General features: G+C 56.9%; 1 protein-coding gene across 8 annotated transcripts in view; it reads left to right on the forward strand.

Moving 5' to 3' along the window:
* LOC103595287 (actin-binding LIM protein 2-like) overlaps positions 1–19,675 on the forward strand; it is a 105,412-nt gene that overhangs the window by 26,836 nt on the left and 58,901 nt on the right. For 6 of the 8 annotated variants that reach the window (XM_008578688.1, XM_008578675.1, XM_008578682.1 and 3 more), the window contains 6 exons: positions 2,041–2,099; positions 7,038–7,094; positions 8,709–8,786; positions 13,072–13,218; positions 15,602–15,634; positions 18,434–18,554. In XM_008578688.1, the coding sequence (XP_008576910.1) occupies positions 2,041–2,099; positions 7,038–7,094; positions 8,709–8,786; positions 13,072–13,218; positions 15,602–15,634; positions 18,434–18,554 (495 nt within the window). The remainder of the gene's footprint in view (positions 1–2,040; positions 2,100–7,037; positions 7,095–8,708; positions 8,787–13,071; positions 13,219–15,601; positions 15,635–18,433; positions 18,555–19,675) is intronic. The other 2 variants (XM_008578660.1, XM_008578706.1) reach the window with 1 other exon arrangement.

Below are 19,675 nucleotides of genomic sequence, written 5' to 3' on the forward strand. Positions count from 1 at the left end.
CAGTGACCCCCACCCCCCACCCCTGCCCCCACCATCCCCACTGTAGACTCCTTCCAGTAAATGTGGGGGAGGGGATGTTGGCTCTCACCAATTATTAAGGAGCCCAAGTTAAAATAACAGTGTGCAGGGCTGGCCAGTTAGCTCTGTTGGTTAGAGCACAGCCTTAAAACACCAGAGTCACAGTTTAGGGTCCCCATACCGGCCAGCTACCAAATAATAAATAAATAAATGAAACAAAATAAAATTTTGATGCCACTTTTTCCCATTGAGTTGACCAAGATTCAAAGGGAGGGCGAGCCCTGGGAGGTGCGATCTGAGGAAACAGGCCTCTTGCCCATCTTGGTGGGGGTGAAAACTGTCAAATTGCTAAAAAAAAAACCCCAAGAGCCCCGACCATGTCACACTCTTTGAGCCGAGACTCCCATCCTAGGGAGCCTGTGCCGACTCGTGTGCGCTGCAGCATCGTTTGGGATGACTGACACGCTGGGAAGAGCAGCGGGTAGATGAATTCTCAAGCAGCCCTTACAGTGACTTTTATGTGACACTTAATTATACAGGGACATGTTCAAGATGCTTTTTAGCAAATGTCACGGGTTACAAAATTGGGTGTGTGAGCCACTTCCCACGCAGAAGGCGACAGAAAGGGGGTGAGAGAGTACAGATGACTTTAACTTTCTTATTTGTTACTTTTCTAGGTTTCCATCACTTTTAGTAAGGAACATCTATTACCTCTATAATCATAAAAAACGAAACAGTAAGGTTCACACACACACTTGGAGCACGGTCTCCCGGGGAGCCCTGCAGACACGCCGGGGGGGAGCAGTCACCGCTGCTGCCCCGCGGGACCCCCGCAGCCTGCGAGGCCTTGCGAGCAGCAGATGCCATGTGCTCTTTCTGTCCACACGCACTTCTCAAGCCCCACAGTGTGCCAGGCCCTGCGCGGCCTGTCTGCAGGACGCAGGTGGCGGGACACAGCTCCCGCCTCTGTGCGAGATGGAGTAAACCCTGGACAGCCGCTGTGGCAGTGTCTGGCAGGGCGAGGGCGGCAGGTCAGGCTGAGGTTCAGGAGGCCCCGGGAGGAGCGTGCTGAGTCCTGAAGGACGGGGGCGGTGGGTGGGGCTGACACGCCGGGAGCCCCCAAGCACAGGGAAGGTCGTGGTAGTACAGCTGACATTTGCATGCAACAATTCGCAGAGCCTTCTCCAGTGGCCATGACCTCTGCTTAATTCTATTAGATTCACCCCGTGGTGGGATGAGGTGGGATTATTGCTAGCCCTGCTTTACAAAACAGAGACTCGGGCCAGGCCGAGGTTAGAAAACAGCAGAGCATCAGGGACACGGGTGGCACTTGGTACCTGGTGACCTTGTTATGTTGATGGTAGTGGCTGTTGACAGGGTGGCCGGGCAGAACTGACAAAGAAACTGAGGCACAGGAGGCCTCAGAGACCCGGTGAATCAGTGACGGGGTCAGGCCCAGCGTTCGCGCCTCCAGCCCACGTCCCTGCTCTTCACCCCACACCCTAAGGAACAGACCCCGTTCCCTCCTGAGGTTCTCTGTTCCCGCATCTCAGCTGAGAACCCTGCCCCCAAAGTCCCCCTCCCTGAGTCTGGTTCCCACTCCAGCTTCAGCCCCGCTGTCCCCAGGGTTGGGCCCACTGCTGCCCTCCACTGAGGTGGGCAACTGCCCAGGGAGCCCCGTCCCACTCCCCCGGCCTTGGAGCTTGAAGCCACCTCAAATACACCCTCCCCCTGCTCTGAGAAGCCCCCTCTGGCTCCCCTTCAGAACACCTGGCACACATGGTTTATTTCATGCCTGCACCCCACAGCTGGGCCGCAAGCCACCTGGGGCCAGGGACAGTGACCTGCGTGTCCTGTGCCCAGCACCAGCTCTGCACAGAGGGGACACTCGTGGCCGCTTGGAGGGTGGTGGGCGAGCGAGTCCACACGTGAACCGCCGGCGGCCTCCTCCCCTTCCCCCGTGGGCCTTGCATCGTGAGAATGACTCTAACACTTACTTCCCTCTTGGGGATCTGTCCACAGGCTCCTCCATCTGGCACCCGGCGTGTCGACAGGCGGCCAGGACTGAAGACAAAAACAAGGTTGGTGGGATTTACTAGTTTCTCTGATGTGTTCTTCGCTGCTCATGTGCAATCTTCGTGGAATTAAGAGGATGCTGACAGGCTTGTTGGCCAGTCCCATAGGCGGAGGGCCAGGGACAGCAGGTCTTAGGGGGTGGTGAGGGGTGACCAGATGGATCAGGTGAGTGGCAGTGCAGGGAGGACAGGGGCTTTGGAGAGCTCGTGGACAGCCCTGCCAGCCTCTTCATTCACTCAACGAACACTGAAGGCTGTGAAAGTTTGGGGACAACTGCAGAGTTAGAGGAGCCCAAACAGTCCCCAAGACCACCCTTCCTTCTGACACTAGGTGCAAGTTTGAAGGGCCCCCACACTACCCTCAGGTTTGGTCATTCACTAGAAGGGCTCGCAGACGACACCAAGGCTGGCATGGCACGGTTCACGGCAGGCAGGGACACAGAGTGGAGTCAGCCAGAGAAAGAGCCTCGTGGGGCAGAGGCCAGGGGCCTTCCAGACTTTGAGCCTTCTCGTCCTTGCCCCATGGAATAAGGACACGCTGTCCACCCAGCATCACGTGTGACGGGGTCCATGCAATGTTGCCAACCAGGAAGGCGTGGCGTCCCAAGATTTTCCTGGGACTCTGTTATGTAGGTATGGTGGGGGACTGACACATGGCCCACGTGGGTGGTCTCCATTGCCAGGTCAGCTGATAGCACCTGACCCTAAGTCACAGGGCTGGTGTTCCCATAGTGGCTACCTCCCTCCCTAAACAAAGATGCTCCCATCAGGAAGGACAAAGATCACCTCCTGGGAACCGAGGGCAAAGGCCAAACCTCTCTTTGGGCAAGATGGGACTCTTGACTACACGATGCCCGCTGGGCACCATGGAATCACATCAGCCCCCACTCCACTCCACTCTGAGCCTGGAGGGAAGGCTGAGCTCTCTTTGCACTGGAATCCCCAGCTGCTGCCTCAGTCCTGGCACGTGGCAGAGACTCAGTGGGTGTTTGTTGAATGAAGGACAGAACTGAATCGAGGAGGAGGAGAGGTGCCAGCCAGGAGGGGCTTTCCGTTACCAGGCCTATGCGCCAGGCCCTGTGCCAGGTATGCCCATCAGGACCCTCACAGGGAGCCATGGCCCCCATAGGCCCCAGGACAGTGCAGAGGGTCAGAGCCCCATTCGGCTAGTAGCATGTGACCCAGCGGACACCCCTATGGCCCGCAGGCCAGGCCATGTCCTGGTCCAGCCGCAGGATCACAGCAACCCCAGCCTCGCTCCTGCATCCTCTCCTCTCAGGGTGTCCCGAGTCCTCATCCGGTCCACCAGACAGGCTACCGATGAGCCAGTTTGCATCAGGCCCTTGAGGGTCCCGAGTGACTCAGACATCCTGCAGCAGGCCTGAGTTCCTGTCCTGTAGAGAAGGCAATGGGTGCTCAGAGTGTATGATGGAGTTCAGGACAGATTTCAGTCCCAGGCCCCTCCAAGCCAAGCCTGTGCGATGTCCAGCACCAGGGCCCCTTCTAGGAGGGTGGCTCCCTCTGCTGGCCGGCACGTCCAGGCCAGTCGAGACGCAGAGGTGACTGTGAAGGTGGTGTCTCCGAGGGTGGCCGGAGGAGGGGTCGGGTTGGATCAGAGGGGCAGGTGGAGGACAGGCAGGGCCACACAGGAAGAGTGCTGCATTCCGGGGCCAGCGTGATGGCTTCTCTACGTCTCCCTGGGCCTCTCCTCAGTGGCTCTGCATTTGGTGCAAGATGAATTCTGCATTATTCTGCCTCCTACGGTTACAGAAGAGCCACGTCGCTAAGTTCTGCCTGTTATTTTCATGGCCATGACAGCAGTAGTGCCTGGTGCACTGGATTCCAGTTGTCCTCTCAAGTGGCTGATTCGGTCCATGATTCATCACAAACTGCCCCTGTGCCATCCCAGGCCTCAGATGTGAGCCAGGCTGTGTCCCTGCCCTCAAAGTGCCACAGTTCATGACTCCAAGTGACTATGGGGCCCTGGCTATGTGTCTGTGAGACCCTCCACACTGACCAAGGGGCCTGAGGGAGGGAGCCTGCAGCCGAGAGGCCCTAGACCACTCTCACGCGTGTGCGTGGGGGACAGCACCCTGTCTCCTGAGACTGAACAGGAGACCCACAGGCCCCAGCCAGGTCCCCTTGAGGACAGATGAGGACGGCCCTCGCCGGCTCCTAGATTCTGGACTCAGCTGTGGAGCTGGCCCCTGAGTCACCGGCACAGTGGGAGGGAGGCCCTCCGAGCAGCCGGGTGCTGCGGGACCGGGACGAAGGGCTCCTTGTCCTTGTGGGCCGCCAGGCCGAGCCGACTTCCTGGGCTCTGCTGTCTGCAGTTGCTTTGAAACGATTATTTCTAAAATGAGGCCAGCTGGCTTCAGCCAGTGTTCGGGGCCAAGGCTGAGCAGACTCAGCACAGCCGCCCTCTCAGCACACCTCCTGTCCCCTTGGGGTTCATTCTGCTGGTGGCCAGGCCATGGGCGGCGGGAGGACCAGCCTGCTCCACACTGCTCGCCACGGTGCAGACTGCACAAGGCAGCCAGGCCTGGACAGCCCAGCCACAAGCCCCCGGGGAAGGCCATGGTGTCACTGTCTTTAACTCTCTGAAACCTGTCACCGAGGTGGGGGCTCCACATGTTCCCGTGTGCCCCAGTGGTCAGGATGAGAAATGAGTCACCCTCCTGGGGCATGCGCTTGGCAGTCAGGTGCCCCTCTGTGCAGGCTCTGGGTGGGTACCACATGTTCAATGTCCCTGGCGTCTGCCGAGGGTGCCCAGGATCCTGACCACCCTGCCCTAAGTGTAACCCTGGGCATTTGATCATACAGCCACTAAGCACCTACTATGTGCATTCTGGAGTTGGGCACCTGGAACAGAGATGAATAAGACCCAGAGGGTCCCTGCCCTCAGGGAACTCCCTGTCTGGTGGGGGAGACAGACATGGGACAGGTGCGCCCTGAGGCACAGGCTGCTCAGTGCTGTGATGGAGGGAGGGCTGGGCCCGACCAGAGGGGTTGTCACAGATGGCTTCCTGGAGATGAGTCTTGTGGCCCACCCCAGTTCCAGGCTCTGAGTCCCATGTCTGAGAAGGGAGTGATCTGCAGGGAGTTGAACGAGTGTTTCAGGACTGTGGGGTGGGAAGTGGGGGGCTGGACCCTGATGAGCCATCAACGGTGAAGGTGGCCGCAGGGACAGCTTGGCTAGGAGGGGCTCCCGCTCTAGCCAGGGGCTGGGTGACTTCTGGGAAGGAACCTAGACTGGCCGGGATGGTCCCGCAGGCCCGGGGTTTTCCCGGAGGTGCCTCGTTGTCTCTTTTGGAAAAGTTAAGCGTGACGCCTCCCCAGTGCGCGCAGGTCTGAGTTGAGCGTGACGCCTCCCCAGTGCGCGCAGGTCTGAGTTGAGCGTGACGCGTCCCCAGTGCGCGCAGGTCTGAGTTGAGCGTGACGCCTCCCCCACACAGACAGGTTCTGGGGTGGGACCTGGGAGGAAGCTAGGGGGCATGGAGCCACTGAATGAGGAGGAAACAGGTTTGCTGAGACTGCCTGAGAGGCCCCAGGACATTCTGGCGAGTGTGTGCACGGATGTTCCAGTGGGGTTCTCAGCAGCAGCCAAAGGTGGTGGAGCTAGCCTTGGTGTTGGAGTCCAGCTCTGCCTCTTCCCAGCTCTGTGACCTTGGGCAAGTCACTTGCCCTCTCTGAGCCTCAGCCCCGCAGCTTTAACGTGGGAATTAGTGGGTGTCAGACCCCTTGCACAGTGTCCATGCAACCTGTGTGCGACTCCTGCATAGCCTTCATGGGAATCAGGCATCCCCAGCTGCTGTCTTAGGACAGCAGCTTCCCTGGGGCTAGTCTGGGCAGCAGAGCTGCTGGGGATTGGAGCTGGCAAGCTCCTGCCCGGTCCTTCTCTGTGGATCTAAATAAGGCAGTCTTATTTCAGTACCGAGAAAATGTGTAGATATTGAGGTTAATTATAAAGCTTCTTTGGGCAAACAGGAGTCAGGGTAGGGAGAAAGTCAAAATAAGCTCCAGTCTGCTCAGTCTGGGGAAAGGCACCCCGACTCAGCTCCCCTTCCATGTCTAACCCACTAGAGTTGGAGGCAGGCTCTGCTCCTACCCCCTCACAGCTGGGGACTGAGCCAGAGGACAGCGACACAGTCACCCAGCTGTAGCTCACACCCGCCTGACACCTGCTTGGAGCAAACCAGTGCTTCTTGCCCCCAGGCCGATGCTGAAGCCAGCACAAGCCCACCTTTCCGAAAGTGCAGAGAAGAGCCGTGCAGGGCTGGTGCGGATGTCATAGAGCACGCCTCGGGGCCTGGCCTCCCAGTTCTCCTGCTGCCACCAGTGTGCCTGGTGCAAGGGGACTTTTCTCTTAACGCCCAGTGCCACTCTGCTCTGCAAAGCAGGGCATTCTCTGTCAGGACCGGCTCTCGAGCCCTGCTTGAGCTGAAATAACAGTAACAACTCGTTAATCCTGAGCACGTCTCAGAAACAGAAAACCCCTCTCACGGAGGTTTTTCCATTTTATGGAGAATGAAGCTGAAACTCGAAAGGTGTTTTTAATGTATAAAATTTATGCATATATCATTTTGGGCCAGTAGAATATACAGCCTGGCCATGCGGTCAGTGGGAATAGCAGACCTGATGTTCCGTGCCTCAGAGCTGAGCCTTGTCTTTGCAGAATCACACAGTGTCTACCTGAGGGTGGCGAGGACTTGGGACCGCACCTTGGGGGCAGCTGAGCACTGCGAGCCAAGCGTGGTGGAGCTCAGCGCCCCCCTGCCTTTCAGAAGCCCAGGCCCTGAGTCGACGCCTGTCTGGCACGCAGCGCTGGGACTGAGGGTGCCAGGGCACATTCGGGCATGGAGGGCTGGGGCTGCGCTGGCGGGAGACGTGCAGAGCCACGGGCTAGCATCAGCCCTCCGTCTCCCACTTCTCTCTCCTCTCTAGATGCAGAACCCAGTGTGCAATCAGGTTTGCCCGGGCGCCACCCCCTATGCCTTCCAGGTTTGTCCCTCCTGCTGTTCCTTGTGTGACCCCATGTGCGGTCCTTGTGTTGTCCCACCCTCGCTGGTGTTGTGCTGTGTGGGGGGGGAGGCTCGGGACACACCACCTGCGTTAGTTTCCTGGGGCCACCATAACAAAGTCCCACAGATGGGGGTCTTAAACAACAGAAACTTATTTTCTCACAATTCTGGAAGCTGAAAGTCTAAGAGCGACATGTCAGCAGGGTGGTTTCTTGCTCCTCGGCCTGCAGATGGCCGTCTTTTCCCTGTGTCTTCACATGGTCATCCCTCTGTGTGTGTCTGTGTCCTAATCCCTTCTCATAAGGATGCCAGGCATATCAGATTAGGGCCCACCCTAGTGACCTTAGTGTACCTTAATACCTCCTTAAAGGCCCTGTCTCCAAACACAGTCACATTCTGGGTTCTGGGGATTAGGGCTTCAACACAGGAATTGGGGGAGACACAAACCCTCCCATAACACGTGGCACCCCCCAAGCTACCAGCATCCACTGAGATGCACTGGACAGAATTACTGGGGCAAGGAAAGGGGCTGCTTAGACAGGACGAGAGGAGGCAGCACAGTGGGGAGCTGTCAGCAGGTGGGGACCTTTGGGAAGGACGTAGCAGAGGGCGTGGGGGCTGCGGGGAGACAGAGGTCCAAGTTCCCAGCTCCTGAGGGGCCAGGGACGTCCTTGTGGAGATGGGTTCCTTTTAGACGGGGTGAGTAAGAGGTGTGGGTAAGCCAGGCAGGGGAGGTAGCCAGGGGTGAGGGCTGCACCAGAAGAGGGTGAGGAGCCGCCAGGTGGGCAGGGCCTGCCTTGCAGGTGGAAATAGACAGTAGGTACAGGCCTGCCAGGCGTCCACACAGAGAGGGCTGGGCCTGCAGTGGAGGAGGCGGTCAGCCCAGGAGACGCAGCAGGAGTACTCAGGGAGGCGGGAGGGGACAAGGAGTGGTCCCAGACACCAGTGGCCATTCGAGGAGGAACATAAGCAGGTCACAGATGAGCCCACGGGAGTGATGGTGGTAGTGGTCAGCCGTGACCTCAGACATGTGGAGGGCGGAACAGGTGCTCCTGGTGCTGAGAAAGGCCTGGGGCAGAGACACTTGTTCCAAGCAGTGTGGAGCGTGGAGCCATGGGCTGGGCTGGAGAATGGTCTTTCTAGTGACCCAGACTGTCCCTAAGCCTGATATCAGGGAGTACTCCCACGAGATGCATGGGCTGGTGGAATTCGCTGCAACACATCCCCTGAATCTAGGTGGGAAATAACATCTCTGTGCAGCCAACTAGTGGGTCAAAGAGGATGGGCTTTGCCACTGGAGCTGGCAGAACTGTTTGAACACGCCTCGCTTGCACTGAGAAACAGATCGTGCCCACCATGTGAGAGCGCAGGATCGTGCTTGTCACCCACGGGCCCGCCGTGTCTGTTTGATTCCAGCTTTCCAGTCATTCATTCAAGCCCGTGTGTTTATCCTAAGAATTATTTCAACCCACAAGTGAAAAAGAAAAACACCTCGTGAGCTGGCGTTTCTGCAGGAGCATGACTTGTGATGATTGCCCGGGACGGTTCCTGACATCAAAATCATCTGTCCTCAGTCTCCTCTCTCCTTTTCCAGGAGACCAGAACTTCCTCAGAGAGCATCATTTCTGTACCTGCTTCCAGCACCTCGGGGTCTCCAAGCCGCGTGATTTACGTGAGTCAGGTCCTTTCTATGGGGGCCATGGAGAGGGAAGGGAGGCCCGGGGCCATTGCTGAGCAGCTCCTGGGGGCTGCAGTCAGCTGAGAACTGTCCTCCGTGGGCATCAGGCATGGGGCCGGCACTGCTGTCACTGACGTGGGGCGGAGTTTGGCACGGGTCTCATGAGGTTGATTCAGAATCAGAAACAGGGACATGTTTGTGTGACCCAGCAATTCCTCTGGGAACTTATCCTCAATTATCTGGTGTGCAAAGCGGTGTGTGCACAGCTGTCATTTACAGCGATGCAGAAACACCATCGCAGCACAGCTGTCATGGGGGCTTGCGTGGAGCGGGCAGGACGGTGCAGGCTTTGGGAGCAGAGGCGTGGGTTCATGTTTGTTCACGTGGAAAGTGTTCCCAACTGTCCCCTAAAAGAAGTGTGTTAAGGATGATATGTATTATGTAATCCCATTTTCCTCGGAGCATGTATGTCTGCATATGCAGGTATAAAAATGGTTGGAAACATGCTGACAGGCTGTTAACAGCAGTTACCTCTGGATGGTAGCACTGGAGATGGGAGGTCATCGTTACTAGTTGCTGACATTGCTTGTGTAAGGACCACAATTGCTTGTCTGGTAGAGAGCCCCGGGGCGTGGGGAGTGGGGCACAGGACGGTGTAGGGGCAAGGAGCAAGGACTGGGCATTAGGCCCACTCCAGAAGGGGAGCGGTGTCCCCTTCTGCCCCCCAGCCAGGAGGAGATTGGTCCCCCCTCGTATCCATGTGCATGGGAATGGAACAGAATTCTCCGAGTAGCTGCTGTCACCCCATGGACTGTGAGTCCCTGCGGGCAGGAGCTGTGCCTCCATCATCTTCATGTCAGGGATAAAACGTGCACACAGTAGGAGCTCAATAAATTGTGGGGCATTTAAAATAATCTCTTACTCCCTCTTTTCTTTATTCCAAAATAAATGCACATTTATTCCAAAGAAAAAATAGTGATCAGCACGAAGGAGAACATTAATACCATTTATTATCCTGCCAGCCGGAGCAGCCACTGCTGATGTTTTGGAGACACTCCATAGGTCTCTTTTCCCTGTGTGTGTGTAATTTTTTTAATAACATGAAATCACACTGAACATATGGTTTTGCACCCTGTTTTTTGCCATGGCAATAAAGCCTAGTACTAGAGCAGCATCGTTACATTATATATTACTATTGGCTGGATTATAATGTATCTCTAGTGTTACATGTGGCCATACTATTGTTATTCCGGATGAAGTGTGGGGAAGAAGAAATCAGAGAGAAAGCCAGCTGTGCCTACACACCCCAGTGGCCGTCCTCCATTTACCAATTAGAGAGCATAGCCTGTTGTCACGGCAACAGCCCAAGGACTTGGCATGGAAGAAGAGGAATCTGCAAGGCCACTTAGCAACCTGTCTGGGAGTCGGATCAGCAGCTGTTGGCATCGTGCGGGCTACCCTCTCTGGTCCCTGCTGTCAAGGCTGCAATTGCTCGGGATCACAAGGAACGTGGTGGACCAAGCCAGGGCAATGCCTCGCTGACCCATGCGCTATGCCTGGGGCTGGGCTAAGAAAGCCAGTGATGGGTGAACACTGTGATCTGTGATCTTAATGCTGAGATATGTGATCACAGCTCTGGGGAGGGGACAGAGGTGGGAGAGGAAGGGCATGGCCTCCACAAGGACCTGTGAGATGCAGGCCTCTCCCTGAGAAGTCACCTGACTCTTGAAAAAGCTCGACTGATTTTCATTCAATTGGCAAGTGTACCCATCAAGCTAGGAGTTAGGGAGAGGGACTCAGTGATGAGTCCTGGGCAACTGAGAGGCACCAGTCTTGGGGCAGGGGACATATCACTGTGGAGGCCACACGTCCCTCCCCTTCCCTACTGTCACAGATCACAGCACTCAACAGATGAAGATCAGCACTTTTACTTAAAGGAAAAAATCCTGACACAGGTGGGGAAGCCAGGGAAGGGATCCTGGGGGAGAGAGGCCTCAGCTGAGTCTGAAGGACTAGAGAAGCCAGGGAAGGAGGGCAGGAAGGGCACGCCCCAGAGAGGGAACAGCACTCAGGCTCTGAGTGATCGGGAACTGTAAGGAGCTCAGGGTGACAGGAGGCGCAGAGTCGGGGGAGCAGGAGACCGGGAGAAACAAGTCAACAGGGCCGATCCTCCAGGGGCCTACATTCAGTTTCCCCTGAAAGACAGAGGGGAGCAGCTGAAAAATTCTGACAGGGAATTAACTATCATGATTACAAATTGCAGCCTCAGGACTTGATCTCGGGTCTTTTGAAACCTGCCCCAGCCTCCAAAGGGAATAGCCAGAGGTCTGGGACATCGGGACTCCATTCTCTTACTGTACATCGCAAGCAGCAGGGTTCACCCCCGGCCCAACAGCTCAGGGGAGCCCTGGAGGCCGGTGGTCAGGGAAGGCTTCCTGGAGGAGGTGGGCTGGGGACTTCTAGATTCCAGAGAATACAGGAGTGGGGGACTGAGCCTGGCACACTGGGGGCATGGGGAGGAGACATCTTAGGGTAAAGAGGCTGGGAACATGAAGGCCAAGTTTGGGGGTGGCAGCCAGGGCTTATGTCATCCAACCGAGGAGGGGGCTGCTGGAGATTGAGCTGGAATACATATGTGATGCAGCTGCAGCTCGAGAGACATTCTGGCAGTGGGGCCTGCGGAAGGAAAGAGGAATAGTGGGGAACATGGGCTCTGGAGTCAAGCAGCCTGGGTCGCGTCCAGCCCCATGCCTTCCGCGCTGTGTGACTCTGAGCAAGTTATCCAGCCTGTCTGGGCGCTGGTCTCCATATCTGTGAAAAGGACTTGCTGTAAGTGCCCCCTTCCTCAGATCCTTGTGAGATTTTTTGTAAGCGAATAATACAGGGTAAAAAGCTTGGGCCGGCCCGGTGGCGCACTGGATAGTGCGCCGCTTGGGAAGCGTGGCGGCGCTCCCGCCCGAGGGTTCGGATCCCACATACAGACCAGTTCCCGCTCACTGGCTGAGCGAGGCACGGGGGCAACGCTGAGGGTTGCGATCCCGTTGCCAGTCCCGGTCCGGTACGGGGGCGACACTGAGGGTTGCGATCCGTTGCCGGACACGGAAAAAAAAAAAAGCTTGTCTCAGGATAGAGAGCTCATGGTGTCAGCTGCTGCCGTTGGGATGTTTTGTTAGAGGGATCCCCGGCAGGAGAGGCCGGAGGGGGCTGTTGCGGGCTCTAGACCAGAACCACCTGGGGCTGGAAAGTGCCCCAGGCAGCCCCTGGGGAGCTCTCAGGGCCAGGGGACAGGTGGGGGCAACAGAATGTGAGCAGTGGGGGAATGCAGGGGGAGGTGGAGCAGAGTCACAGAGCAGTGGGCAGCACACAGCCAGGTGGGCCTCACCTGAGCTGACGTGGTGGCTCTCATGGGGCAGGCATTCATTCACAAGTGCAAGCAAGAGTGAGTACCCTCTGTGGCCAAGTGTGGTCCAGGGACGGACAAGACAGCAGGTTCTTGACCCCGCCGAGGTCATGTCCCAGCTGGCCTGTCAAATGTCAGGCACTTTGCTGCCATATTGTAGGTGCCCAGAAGTGCTGGGTGGGTGACTGCATGTGTATGTGCAAGCATGTGAGTGTGGACTTGTGTGAACATGTCCTCATTTGGTGGTGTGATTATGTGTGCAACTACTTGCAGGTGTGTGTGCATGCAAGTTCGTGGGAGTCTGGGTGCGCAGGTATGTGCCAGTGTGTGGGTGTGCAGGAGTGAGTGTGGTGTGTACGAGTGTGGGAGGGCTGTGGGGGTGCACCTGCACAGCCTCGGATGGGCACACTCTCCACGTGTGAGCATACACGTGCGTGCATGTGAGCCATGTGTGTGTGCATGTGTGCACATATGTGTGTGTATTTTTAAGCCACGGACAGATTCACTGACTGCGACGCCTGTGCCAGGCACATCACAGGCTTGACCCCTTTGACCCAGAGCCATCCTGTGCGATCATTACCCCCACTTTGTAGAGAAAGAAACTGAGTCTCAGAGAAGAGACTCCCTCAAGGGCATGTGGCTCTTATGTGGCTGGGCCTCAGGGTCCAGGCCCATCTGGTCCAGAGTCCCCTGTGCTTCTGACCCCTGCCCCACTTCACCCTCGCTGGGAGCTGGGGGTGTGCTCAGACTCTGCTCCGCAGCCCTGCGGCTCCGGGTCCTCCTCCCGGTGGCCGGCGACTGCCGCCCTCTGGCTGTGCAGTCAGTGCCCTTGAGGACGTGGGTCTCACCGTTCCCTGCCCTCTGCTCTTTCTCTCTCAGGCGAAGCTTGGCGATGAGATCCTGGACTACAGGGACCTGGCTGCTCTTCCCAAAAACAAGGCGATCTATAACATCGACCGCCCCGACATGATCTCCTACTCGCCCTACGTCAGCCACTCCACAGGGGACAGGCAGAGCTACGGGGAGGTACGGCCGCATGCAGACCCTGCGGGGCGGGCCGGGGTGGGGTGGGCCGTCGTCCTGGTGTGTCCCGCAGCCAGGCTTCCTTCGTCCTCCCTGCTCAGCTTTGTCACCCCCTTGATGGCCTGTGTGCGCCTTATTTAAATACTTCCGAGTCGGCTCTTCCCCGCACTGAGGGGGCAAGTCTGGAAAACTTCATTAAATGGAGCAGAAGGTGGGAAGCATGGTGGCTTTAGGGAAAGTGACAGAAGCTCAGCGAAAATCTCACGTTTTCCTAAGTACTGGATCATTCTCATGACACATGAAGTGCGCCCCTCCTCCTCACCCAGAGCACTCCGGCCACGTGCCACCCCCACAGCCGCGACACGCTCCTCTGTCCCGTGAATCCCTTGAGCCAACTTGACTCACCTGCTTGATCCACAAAATATTTATTTCCTGTCATTCCTGTGGACAGTGTCCTTCATTCCTTAGTGACTTATTCAAAACTGCTCTTCTCCATTTAATGTGGAATTCATTGTTGGTTTCGCTTTTCTCTTTGTGGTTTTGTGACTTCAACGTGGCTGCAGCTGCCTGGGATAGGAGTCGTCGTCTCCGCCGGGCCGCCGGCCTCAGTGTGTGTGCTGTGTGTGCGTGGCCTGGGCGCTGGGGCTCTCGGGAAGTGTGGGCTGAGCCTCCAGGGTGCCACCCTGGTGTGGGTGCACAGGCCAGCCCGGTGGCCCTCTCGCCTCCCAGCCGCTGGGCAGCCTGCGGAGCTCGGGGGCTGTGCGGGAAGGGCTGCTGGCCCTGCGGAGGCAGGGAGTCCGCAGGTGTGGGCGACAAGCCCCATTCACACTGTGGAGGCCGTGGGAGGGCAGGAAGGAGGGGCGTCCCAGCCCACACCCGTGGACACATGCTGGAGCTGGGCAGGGCTCATGGTCCAGTGTCGGGTCCGAGCCCAGAGCAGGCACTGGAAGAGTCAGTGAGATCAAGAGGCTTAGCCACTCTCCCCCAGACAGTGAGCGGCAGAGCCGAGATGCGAATCCAGGCCTTTCTTCCCTAAAGACCAGTGCTGGCTGTTTCTTAACCCTTCCTCACGCCTCCTCTAAGATATGGGGTCCAGGTCCAGAGCGCTGGGTTCCAGCTCTGGCTCTGGATCCTCACGGCCCTGGCACGTTGGGCCAACCCCTTCCTCACCTGAGTGCACGTGTTCCTGTGCAAACCTCACAGAGCTGCGTTGGGAGTATATGGCAGCCATGAAGGGCGTGCATGTGCAGGGGTGTGGTGTGTGGTTACCCTCAGTCCTGTGTCCAAGGATCACATGATGTCAAGGAGCACCTGAACAGAGCACAGCTTCCAGGGCCACATGGGGATGGGGTCCTTGGCTGCTGACGCTGAGATTTCTTTCAGCCTCTCTGAGGCCACGCCCCTCAAATGGCAGGGCATATGTGAACCGTGGATGATTCCTGCCCCAAGGACCTGTCCCCAAGGGGGCGAGGAGCGGCAGGAAGGGAGGGCTGTGTATGGAGCAGCTGGGCTGGCCTCCCTTCTGGCTGAGATTCCACCCTCTGCCATCAAGTCCCTCGATAGGAGGACGAAGGCAGGCTGTCCTGGTCAGCTGTGTGCACACGGGATGCCTGAGGACAGCCCTGGTGGGTTTCTGCCTCGATTCCATCGCCTCGCCCGAGGCCTCCCAGACATGGTTGTATTATTGTGCTGTAACAATGATAGCTCCTGCGAGTGGAGTGCCTTCCACCGGCTGCTGTGGGGACAGACGTTCTGTTTCTGAATCCTGGCCCACCCGCTGGGCCCCTCGTCCTCACCGGGTCTTGGCCACACGTCGGCGGGTGGCCGGTGGAGCTCACCTGCTCTAACAGACGGTGCCTAGCTCGGAGGCTGGGCCACCACCTCCCCAGGCCTGGAGCCCCACCAGCAGAGCCAGGCCTGACCCCCACCCTGAGACCCCAGCCACCCTCTCTTTCTGCCAGCCCCCTTTTCTGTCTTCTCCAGAAAAAGCCGAGGGGATGAGTTCACAGGATGTTGCCACCCCCTGCCCTGAACCAAAAGTCTTCCTTTTCAAAAAATATGTCTGAGTGGGAAAACAGCAGGGCAGGGGGGAGAGCAAAGGGGCAGAGAGGGGGCAGGGCAGGGCGGCGGCCGGGATGGAGACAGAAGATGAGTTTCCTGGGGACCTCTTTCTCTGGGTGCCATTGACCATATTTCTCCAAAAAAGGTTTTGGAGTCCTGTTTTGCATCTCTCATAGTGGGATTCTTTTCCTGTTTGGTGGGTCAGGTCCTGCGATGTGAATGTTTGCACCCTGTGTTGCCTGCAGTTACTAAACTGTCCCTTCTCCCCCAAAGTACCCTCTGGGTGTCGCGGCACTAACAGGCACTTTGTGTGTTGTGTCCACAGTCCCCTCAGTTGCTCTCGCCAACGCCGACTGAGGTAACCTCCCTCCCTCCTGCCTGTCCCCTGTTTGCTCACGGCGCTGCCACCAGGTTGTAAAGATAACCACCCAGCCACACCCCCAGGGCCTTGTGGCTCCCGGCCATGGAGGCTGGGGCTGTGGCCCTCCAAGGCTTGGGGCGCCCTCCTTGGCACTGGTTATTTTTATGATCGTGTCCCATCTGCATGCTTCCCTTGTGTGTGTCTGCTGGCCCTGCAAACACGGGTGCCTGGGACGCAGGTCTTGCCCGGGCAGGTTGTGGTCTGAGTCATGGCTCCCTTCAGAGAAAGAATCCAGCAGCCTGGGTTAGCCTGGGTCCACTTCACACCGCTCCAAGTGGGATACATGGGCCTTGTGGCTCCTGGCCATGGAGGCTGGGGCTGTGGCCCTCCAAGGCTTGGGGCGCCCTCCTTGGCACTGGTTATTTTTATGATCGTGTCCCATCTGCATGCTTCCCTTGTGTGTGTCTGCTGGCCCTGCAAACACGGGTGCCTGGGACGCAGGTCTTGCCCGGGCAGGTTGTGGTCTGAGTCATGGCTCCCTTCAGAGAAAGAATCCAGCAGCCTGGGTTAGCCTGGGTCCACTTCACACCGCTCCAAGTGGGATACATGGAAAGCACCTGGGTCCTCGTGGATAAACATTCTGAACGTGTTTCCCTGTCAAATAGCCTTTACTATTAGCAGTCCTGTTTCTCAAGATTAATCAATGCTATAGATAGCTGCCAATCAAACTCCAATCTGCACTGGACAGCCCAGACAGCTGCAGCACAGGGATGTCACTGCAGCCAGGAATAAAGAATGGTGCCACCAGCCACGCTCTTGGGCACTTTCCCTGTGCTCACACTGTTGTAAGCATTTTATACACATTAATTCACTTACCCCGCAATGGCCCCCTGTGGTAGGTCCTATGAGTTTTACCAGTTTACCAATGGAGAAAGAGAGGCATGGGAAGTCAAATAACCTTTCCAGGGTCACAAGCTACAGAAAGAGACAGAGGAGGATCCAGCCCTGCTAGCAGCTTGGAGCCTGTGCTCACCCCACAGGGCTCCCCGACTCCTCATTCCTGACAGTCACCCCCACAGGAGCTGTGCGCTGGCCACGGTTATCGTGGGTACTCCTTCAGTTACTACAGTGGGGATTCCTGTGTATGCAGGCCTTTGCATGCCAGGCCTGGGGCTGAGCATTCTCGCATTACCCCGTTTTCCTGCACAGGGAACCCGTGAGGGAGGGACGTCAGCTCCACTTTATACAAGAGGTTAAGGGTCTGCCCGAGAGAGGATGCACAATCTTAGTAAGAGCCTGGTCTCACTGCAAAGCCTGGTCCCTCTCTCGGGCTGTGACCCCCAAGCTGGACACACAGGCTTACACCTGGTCAGTGGGAGACTGCACAGTCGTGTGCCATCTGCAGGCTTCTGGACCAGAGATGGTCACTGTGGCCTTGGGACCTCAGCCTTCCTTGCTGGGACCTGCCTGCATCCTGCTGTCCACACCCTCAATCAGTTTCCCAATCCAACCCTCAGGAGTGGTCCCAGGAGAACTTATCTCCTTATCTCCCCAGGCTGAGACCCTCCCTTGCTCCTTGAAGCTCTGGAGAACCAGAATTTTCTGCAGAGTCCCCTGCCTGGCTTCTCCGCTTGACTCCTTGACCTGTCCCCTTAGAAACAGTTCTGGGGGCAGTGGGAGGACTAGGACACCATTTTGGTCCTGAATGTGCTGTTTTTCTGGGAAGAACTTGCCCTGTCTGTAGCCAGCAGCAGCTGGGCATCAAACCCTCAGATCCAGTAACAGGACAACCAAACATGCAAGAGGCCAGCTCGTGCTGAGTTTCTAAAGCCACATGTAACCACAAGCTCCATGTACAGGCTGGGCAAGGAGACAGGACACTCATAAAGTTTACGTTGGCTGCCAGGGATGTGCAAAGGTGGACAGAGACACCAAGGGATGGAGAAGGGACAGCAGTGCTCTAGCCACCTGGGAGAGGCACTACTGTGGCTGTGGGGTGGGCACAGGTGAAAATATGGCCTGAGAGCTGGCCTGAGAAAGTGAGGAGGCAGGTGCCCAAGGCGAGCTTTAGGATGGTGAGCCCTGGAGGGGAAGGGAAGCTCAGACAGGCCACAGGAGCCGCGAGTGCCAGACCACACTCCCATTGCTCACCACCAGCACTGGCCTGGGGGGCAGGACAGTAGCGTCCACCCCACGGTGGGATGCAGGGCTGGGCCAAGCCTGCCTCCCCACATGCCACAGTGCCATGCCATCTCATGCCACCTGCTCCCACTCCAGCCTCTCTAGACAGCTGCCCATTCCCGCTTGGGTGGGGTCTGCATGGTCCATGCTTGTGGGTCTGACTCAACTGGGCATCTAGGCCTGGAAGGATCAATTTCCTACCTCAAATGTGCCTACAGAGCCCTCAGAGTCCCTGATTCACACATGAGGGGCCCCTGTCAGGACTGGAGAAGTTTCAGTGGTTCTCAAACTGTGTTCCAGGGAGGCCTGGGTGCTGGGAAAGGTCAGGCAGGAGGGGAACTGGAGGATGCACGTGATTCTACCATCTCTGTGGAAGCCCCTGCCTGCAGAAAGGGCAGATGAAGGGGAGGGGTAGGTACCTGGAGGGCACAGGGACCATGCTTAGGCCTGGCCCCCACTTGGTTCTTCAGATGTGCCTTGGAGGTACAGGGGGATTCCTTCTTGGGGCCAAGGTGAGTCAGCTGCTTGGGTGAGGCCGAGTGGAGGTGGATGGGTGAGTGAGGGGTGGGCAGTGCTTTTGGCTCAGTTGTTCACAAGCTGTGTCTTCCCTCCCAGGGGGATCAGGATGACCGGTCCTACAAGCAGTGCCGGACCTCGAGCCCAAGTTCCACTGGGTCGGTCAGCCTCGGGCGCTACACCCCGACCTCGCGGTCGCCCCAGCACTACAGCCGTCCAGGTACCTTTGACCCTGGGAAGCTGGACTTCTTGTTTCTCCTGTTATCAAGTGGCCTCTTTCTTTATGCAACTAGAGACATGATGGGGGGGGGGCAGGATCACCAGCAGTGGTGGTTGAGAACTGTCCATTTAGTGACATGAAGAAAAGGACCTCGTGTCTGGGTAGGGGGCTAGCTGCACAGGCAGCTGGTTCTCATGCTGGTTCGAGGGGCCATTTTGTGATGCATGCATCCTGCAAAGCACACGCTGAGCACTTGGAACCTGGTTCATGTTTCAGTGGCAGAGATGTCAGGAAGATAAAATAACACAAACAGCATGAGATCAGACATCAGCCCCTTCTAAGCTCAAGTGGGTCTGGGAAGACTTGAGCTGTGCAGGCAGAATCAGTGGCTAAAAAATGGAGTCGGACCATTCACTAGCACTTCACCTGGCCTGGTCACCCCAGAGATGGGAGGTGTCCTCATGGAAAATGGGCAAGAGCCCACACCAGGCCCCTCCCAACAAGGATAGAGCCCCGCGTCACTGCCTTCCTTACCTGGTGCCCAGCTGTGTAGTGCTCCCCCATAGCTTTGAAACTCCTCAACCCCCTGAGCATGTCAAAGCCACAGGGATGCTCCACACAGACCCCACCTTTTTGAGGGATTTTTCCAAGCTGCTCCCACCTTGGCTAGCTGCGCATGACTCCATTTTCACACCCAGGGACTGCAGCTCTTATTTTTGCAAGCTTTCTGGAAAAATCGCAACTCATTCATTTGCAAAGTTATTTTCATTGACTCCTTGAAATGTGCCTGGTACATCCTGTTCAGTAAATGTTGTGAAGGTGGGTGAGTGAGTGAATTAGTGAGTGAATGAGTGAGTGTATTGCTGAGTTAATGAATGAATGAATGAGTGAGTGATTAAGTGATGGAATGAATGCATGACTAGGTGAATGAGTGAGTGAGTGAATAAATGAGAGAGTGAGAATAAGTGATTAAATGAGTTAATGAATGAGTGATTAAGTGAATGAGTTAGTGATTAAGTGAATGAATGAGCGAATGCATGAAATAAGCAAGTGAGCAAATGAGTGAGTGAGTGAGTGAATGAGTGAGTGAATGAGTGAGTGAGTGAGTGAATGAGTGAATG

Source organism: Galeopterus variegatus, unplaced genomic scaffold (genome assembly GCF_000696425.1).
Source record: "Galeopterus variegatus unplaced genomic scaffold, G_variegatus-3.0.2 Scaffold76, whole genome shotgun sequence".
Lineage (NCBI taxonomy): Eukaryota > Metazoa > Chordata > Mammalia > Dermoptera > Cynocephalidae > Galeopterus > Galeopterus variegatus.